Consider the following 7,453-nt stretch of genomic DNA (forward strand, 5'->3'; position numbering starts at 1 on the left):
CTCTTCTTCATTTTTTTCCTTTGACTCCTCTGAACTTGGAGTTTAAATAATGAGAAACCATTAGAGGGTTTTAAGGAACAGGGTGACATGATATGATTTATATTTAAAAATGCCAAACTATGGGAAGTTGTCTCCTTCATTTTATCTCACTGCAGCTTCCACACCAGTAATTTGCTCTGCCAAATTTCCGTAGCCAATCCTGTTTACAACTTGGCTGTCATTTGGAAAAAAGGTCACATTTTCTAGCCCACAGGGTGTTCTCATCTTTTGCACACAAGTTCTCATGTTCTCTTTTCCTTCTTTCCGTGTGTGTGAGAAGATCACACTTCTTGGATCTTTGCAGTTGTTAACTCCTTTGGGCCAGTGGGTTTTGGGTGGAGCATTCAATTGCAGGTTTCAGACATTCCAGTTCTGTGTGTTTCCTTTTGTGACACTTGAAGCATCTCATGTGGAGATGGCAGCATGTAGTAAGATGATGCAGAAAGACCACATGGAGCAGAGTTTGCTGCTGACTTACATTGTACGTATATAGTACGAGAGATTATAAACTTTTGTTATGTAAGCCATTGAGATTGGGGGATATTTGCTACTACAGTGCACCAATACACCACTTCTCTTAATTGCATTTTAATAGGAAGAAAGACTTCAAATCAAATAATTTAATTCCTAATAGTAGAGTGTAGATAGACAGATGGATGGGGAAAACATTTTTTTAAATGTATATGTGTCTCTTAGACTTCTAAACATACTTAAACTGCTTTCGTGAAAATTTGGCTCTGCTTTTTATTTATTTACCTATGAATATCCCTGAGAAAAGCAGAAAATAGCTCTTAGAATAATATTAAACAAGTAACATTAACAGAAGATTTATTTGTGGATGTCTCTACAAAGAAATAACTGTGTGGTTCAAAATTTGCTTAAAAGTGTTCAGAAGAGAAAGAGTTTGGCCCTTTAAAAAACACAAGTAGGTAATAGAAAAGCTTATGAAAATTGCTTGAACGTTATGTAGTAAAAACATAATCACTCATTTATTTATTCTTTTACTAACTGAACATTTACTGAGTGCCTATTATGGGCATGGCACTGTGTTATATGCTCTAAGGCCATCACTCCTGCCCTTAAGCCCAGGAACCAAAACCATTGACCATCACTCAGAAAGAAGATGAATAAGGAGGAGGCAGCACAGTTAGTAGTAGATATGAGCCTCCTTGTTCATAACAATCCTCGTCGGAAGCTTACGGGGGTAGGGCTGAAGGAAACATACTGCTCTCTCAGGTCCCATGCTCTTGGGGTCTTTCTGTTCCTTCTTAAACGTAAAAAATAGTCTCACGTTGTTCAGAAGAGACACGGACACAAAAAAGAGTAGCTTCTTAAAAGAAGTCAGGAGTCATAAGTGGGCTGCCGCCTCCTCCAAGTAGGGCCCAGACCCAGCTGCTGCCACCTCTGCGGCCGCTGAGCTCCATGAGAGGCGTCCAGAGCGAGCACAGCAAAGCGCCCAGCCTGCTGCCTCGCTATTCCTGCGGCTTCTGGGGGTCCAGCAAGACTATGAACCCCTGTTCCAAATGCTTTGCTGAAGCTAGAAGAGATTACTCATTAAAGGAAACTTAAATGAATCCAGCCACATTGAGTAGATTACAATTTTCTCCGTGGCTAGGATACAAGATTTTCAAAAGAAACAACCAGACGATCATTCTGCCCCAAGCACAAGAGCCAAGCAAATTCGTTTTCCGAGGAGACCACCAGTGACAACAATACTTCGATAACCACGCCAACTTAGTCCCAGCCAGCAGCCGCTTCCGACAGAACTCAATGTGACTTCACCCAAGTAAAGAGACGTATGGGCCATGCACAGACACAGCTCATGTCTCGTTAATCACGCCAACCAAAAGATGCTGTGGTACAGATTTACAGCCTGAGAATGACGCTTCGCCAGTGAAAGGGCCACCACTACTGCAGAATACTGAACCATCCCAGGAAACCAGCCGATCTAAACAGAAGAGTCTACGTTGGTGCTCCCAGTGCCAAACCAAACTGCAGCTGGTGCAGCAGGAATTGGGATGGTGCCGCTGTGGTTACGTGTTGTGTATATTACATTGCCTCCCCGAGCAGCATGACTGCACATTTGACCACAGGGGCCACGGCCCAGAGGAAACCATCATGAAAATGGTGAAACTGGACCAGAAAGTGGGGCGCTCCTGCCAGCGCATCGGGGAGGGGTGCTCCTAAAGGCCAGGCACGGCCACTGCACGACGCTGTTCTTAGTTCGCTAATGTTATCCTCATTTAGGACAAAGTCAGCCAGACACCTTATACTGGGCACCCGTCAGACTTCCACCAGTCTGTTTCCTTTCTTCAGTCAGCCATCCTGGTGCTGTAGTTTAGGAGTTGACGGTGGTTGAAACTGATTTCTGGCTGGTTACTAAGGTGCCTGCTAGCCACTGTATAAAATTAAAACATGAAGAATATTGTTTTTTGAGGATGGCTAGTGGATTTAAAACAGCACATACCTGTCACTGCTGTAGTCAAACTCATAAAAAGCCTTGAGCGGAAAGTGTTTCAGACAGACTCTGACTTAACAGAGGAGTAGAAACTGGTGTTAAAGTTCTGATGACGCACACAGCTTTGCCAGAAACTCTGGTTAATGTTCAGCCTTTCACCTCTTCACTTATCTTTTGTCCCAGTAGCCAGGATTCCTGATGCCCACGTGTGCCTGGGCCACAGGAGGCTGCTGAGATTGCCCTCGTGGCTGGGCTGGGTGGTGGCCTTGCTCTCCCACAGAGCTGGAAGTAGGGTAAGGGACAGGTTCTCATGAAAATTCTTTATCTGACTTGCTATGAAAAAAGTCTCTCATCACGCCAGGAGAGAAACGGTAACCTCACTTTGAAAATTAGCTCCGCTCAAGACTAGTCCACAGAGGAGACCCCACTCTTCTACACAGGACCCGTGGTCATCAGAAGCCACCAGGGGCACAGCCTGACTCCACTGGCTCTGGGTCGCCATTTGCCAAGTGCAAGGATCTGGCAGTTGATCAGTGATGGGGAGCAGCGGCACACAGGACTTGCACCCCGTGTTCGCTTCCTGAGGGTACGGCTGGCGATGAGGGGAAGGGCTTGTTTCCTTGCGGTATCTGTTCTGTGAAGTTTGTTAAATGTAAGGAAAGCTTAAACTCTTGTGTTTTTAAAAGAGAGCAATCTTTTTTAACCCTTTTGTGTTCTAGATTTACTTACACACATAACCTAGAACTCAGTTTCAGTTTTAACATTGTGAAAATATTAAAAGAATCTTGTAAGTTTATTCTTTTTTCTCCTGCTGAAAAAGATTAAATCAATCATATATATATTAAAAAAAGAGTCATAAATGGAATACTATGGGCTTCTATATGCTTTCAACTTCCTAAAGAGATTCATATCCTAAAGGCTTCTATCTAAAGCTTGTTGAGAGCCTGGAAAAAGTGGGAAACAGGTAGAAAGCCAAGGCTACTCAAAATACTTAGAAATGCTTAGTGGAGTGAACTTTAAAACAAGTTAGAATGGCTGGGAGGTTGTATTGCTCAGTGTTAAGCAGTTGGACTCTGGAACCAGACAAATTTGGCTTCTAATTGTAGTTCAGGCACTCAGACGTGTGACCTTGTGCAAGTTACGTCACCTCTTTAAACTTCAGCTTCCTCATCTGTAAAATAGAGTGGAATTTCCAGGCAGATCAAGTGAGTCCTTGTGAAGTATGCCTTGCTAACGCATTGTTTTCAATATATAAACTGTCAGATGATCACGCTTCTGTACTTAAAGAAAATTTCAGTTTTGGGCTCCCTCATTCATTTGTCCATCCATCTGTCTTCCCATCCATTATATATTCATTCATTCAATGACTAATTATTTGACATTGTGGATGGAATTGTGATCAAGAAGACATTATCCCTGCACTCTAGATCTTACAGACTAGAGGCAAATACAGACTTTAAGTATATAATCATTGCTCTTATATGCTAGTAATGACAAAGCACAGATACTAGTAATGAGAAGTCATAGGAAGCATAACTTGGAGGTTGTTCTTCTTTTCATTTCTCCACTCTTGAAATTCCATTTTACCATTCTCTAACTTTTCAGCTCCCACCCACCGGTATCGCACTACAGTCTGACTTCCTACCCTACCCACAAGGACCACATTTACTGAAAATGATTGAGATCAACAACAACACTCTAATTGTTAGTTCTCATAATTTCAATCTTCACACTAATTGCCCTCTGCACCATTTCACGTTGTCAACCATCTACGTTTCTTGAGACATTCTCATCCCATGATTTCCACATATCTATTGCCTTTCTTAATATCACTTCTGCCTCTTCCACTCTTCAAATTTAGGGGGGATCCTTAGAGTTTAATATTTGAACCTTTTCTAAACTTGCTTCTGTTCATGACCTTGTCTCTTGCCACAACATCATTATCATCTACTTGGTAAGGACTGCTAAATCCATAGATCTGGTCCCAAATTCAGATGCCTTGACATTATGGGCATTTAATTTATTTAAAATGGGATTTAACTTCGTTAAAAACTAAAGCTGTCATCTCCACAACTTTTGTCCTTTCTCTTTTTTGTTTCATTGAAATTAATGACAATGTTTACTCAATCCAGTTGGACCAAAATTTTGTGCTCCTACCAGCAATATTCTTCCTACCCAAATTTCTCTTTCTCTGTTTCTGCTTGTTTGACTTATTCCTACTTCTCCAGACTAAGTTTAACTGGCATCCTCTCTGAAAACATTTATTGACTCTCTAAGGCAGGTTGCGTTGCTTTTTCATTTATAAAACCTTAATCATTTCTTCATATAAACATTTAACAGATTGTAATTTATTTATTTCCAAGTCTCTCTCATTGGAATTTAACTCTTTTTTGGATCCCTAGTAATTGGCAGACAGCTTGGTACACAGTAAGGACTCATCCACTAAGGCTTTAATTCTGAAATTCTGTAAAGATTCATAAGCTTTTGGACTGTATCTTTGAAGGCTTGTTTTACCTGTTGGTTCCTTAGAGTGTAAATGAAGGGGTTCAACAAAGGTGCAACTGAAGTAAAGAGTAGGGCTACTCCCTTGTTGAATGTGCCTGGTTCTTTTGTTGAGGGCTTAAGATAAACAAAGAAGCAGCTTCCATAAGAGAGGGTGATGACGATCATGTGGGAAGAACAAGTAGAAAAGGCTTTTGTTCTTTGCTGGGCAGAGGGGAGCTTCAGAATTGTCCTGATGATGAATGTGTAGGAGAGAACCACTAGCACCAGAGTGGCCACCAGGGTCACAGATGCCACAGAAAAGACAATCTTCTCTATGAGACTTGTGTCTGAACAGGAGAGTTCCCGCAGGGGCTCATAGTCACAGAAATAATGATTCAGCCTGTTGGATGCACAAAAGTCCTGCTGACTCATCAGAGTGATTGGTACTATAATAACCATTAACCCAGCCAGCCAAGAGCAGAGAACCAGCTGGGTACACACTCTGTTGCTCATCATGGTTGTGTAATGCAGGGGTTTACATACGGCCACGTAGCGATCATACGACATGGCAGCCAGGAGATAAAACTCTGTTGCCCCAAGGAATATGGCAAAGAAATATTGAGTGAAGCAGCCAGCAAAGCTGATACTCTTGTTCCCTGTTGTGATGCTGATGAGGACCCTGGGAATGAAGATGTTTGTGAAGGAAATTTCTAAGAAGGAGAAGTTCCGGAGAAAGAAATACATGGGAGTCTGAAGGTGGGGGTCCAGTAAGGTGAGGATGAGGATAGTCAGATTTCCAATGATGCTGAGTAAATAGGCAAGGAGCAGAAAGGTGAAAACCACCACCTGCATTTCAGGGGCATCTGTTAGACCCAGCAGGATGAACTCAGTCAACATGGTTTTATTTTTCATTGTTGAAAAATCTTGAGTCTCAAGGTGGAAAATGACAGTAATAAAAGATGAGAAAGGAAGAAGTACTCTGAATGGACAGGTGAAATCTGAAGAGAACAAAAGGAGATGGACCATGAACTTTTCCTGTGATGACATGACCCAGACCAGTGGACACATTGAATGGTGTTGTATCCTTTCCAGTCCCACTTGCCCTGTGTAGGAAAGTTCTTGTCATTATTTACCTGCGTGGTGCTCTCCCCAGTGCCAACATCAAACAAGTGTCTGCCTCATAGATGATGTTCGAAAACTGTGAAATGAGTTCATAGAGGAAGGCCTCCAGCAGCTGCCTCCTTCCAGAATAGTTACGAATTTTCTTCCCCTGTATTCACTTTCTTTGTTTCTCACTGATTTTATTCATTGCCCTCCTTCCTTTGTCTGCCTGTCTCTTCTCAGAGTTGCTATTTTTCTTACTCTTCCCTGCTGTTTCTGTTTTTATTTTTCACATGATTATAGCAGCCTCTCATTTTCCTTCTAGTCCAACTCCTTCAAGTCCCTTGATGGCAAGAAGTGCCAGCTCCTCACTTCTTCCCAATGGATCCTCCCAGCTTCTCTGCTCATGTCTGTCCTTAGAATTCAAAGATCTGCACAGTATCAGGCTTATGTCATTCTGTCCTTTGAACTATTCTGCGTACCTGTCTAGGGCTCAGTAAATATTAGATTAGAATAAAAATCTGCATTAATTTACTCAAATTCATTCAGAATCTTTAGATCCAGAGTTTTGCTTTCTACTAAGGGCAGGGAGACTCTTTTACATTCCAAGGTAATTTTAGGAGCTTTCCTTCCCTTATCTTCGTCATACCCCAGGACCCCTTCCCCGGCAGCAGAGACCCCGGAGCACAAGAGTAGGGAGGAGGGGTTCTGTGTCCTCCTCTGCCCTCTCTGTGACTATGCCCAAGTTAAGCCCCAACATGTGAGAGGAAAGCTGCTAACTCCCAGCTACAGCCATGGGCCCCTGGCCCCCTGCTTTCCTGCTCAGCAGAGCCCCTCCCATCAGAGATTACGGGTACTTGCACTGGGGAGGTGGCTGCTGGCTGGCCCAAGCGGAAGCTGGGACATCCAAGAAATGTTCCATTGGTGGAGGAGGACGGGGTTGCCAGGTGAGGTGGAGCATTCCTCGTACTTCCGGCAGCACTGACTGGCCACTGAAGGGGTGGGGGCAGTGGAGGTCCTGGGGCAGCCCCTTTCTTACTCCTTTATGCCCCTTCTCCCCCATAGCCTATTTCTAAAGTTGCCTTTTCTGTCAGATAAACCTCAAAATTTTTAATTTTATTTAAGATTACTTTGCTTTTAAATAAGAGATGGATTGAAGAATATTTGAATTGACTTTACATTATGTATATGTATTTATATTTTGTCTCAAAAATACTTAAAGCAAGAGTTCTTGACAAGGGATCCATTAATTCCTGGATTGGATTTACCACGTATATGAATCCACTAAATCATATGTAAAACATTTTGTCTATGTGGATATAGAAATTTTGTGGGAAAAGTATATAAAAATATGATCCAGAATTTTCTAGG

The 7,453-nt window shown here is 42.4% G+C and overlaps 1 protein-coding gene and 1 pseudogene across 1 annotated transcript; one reads left to right on the top strand and one right to left on the bottom strand.

The window, feature by feature from the left end:
• Nucleotides 1–1,461: 1,461 nt before the first annotated feature.
• On the top strand, nucleotides 1,462–2,226 carry LOC124250546 (AN1-type zinc finger protein 3-like; annotated as a pseudogene).
• Nucleotides 2,227–4,861: 2,635 nt separating this feature from the next.
• Nucleotides 4,862–6,521, bottom strand: LOC124228960 (olfactory receptor 2AP1-like). The gene has a single exon (XM_046644053.1). The coding sequence runs from the start codon at nucleotides 6,047–6,049 to the stop codon at nucleotides 4,940–4,942; it is 1,110 nt and encodes a 369-aa protein (XP_046500009.1). The 5' UTR covers nucleotides 6,050–6,521; the 3' UTR covers nucleotides 4,862–4,939.
• Nucleotides 6,522–7,453: the final 932 nt, after the last annotated feature.

This window comes from Equus quagga, chromosome 1 (assembly GCF_021613505.1).
Source record: "Equus quagga isolate Etosha38 chromosome 1, UCLA_HA_Equagga_1.0, whole genome shotgun sequence".
NCBI lineage: Eukaryota > Metazoa > Chordata > Mammalia > Perissodactyla > Equidae > Equus > Equus quagga.

Excerpts from the sequence above, each read along its gene's own strand:
- LOC124228960 (XM_046644053.1), bottom strand. The coding sequence starts at position 6,049 with ATGTGTCCACTGGTCTGGGTCATGTCATCACAGGAAAAGTTCATGGTC.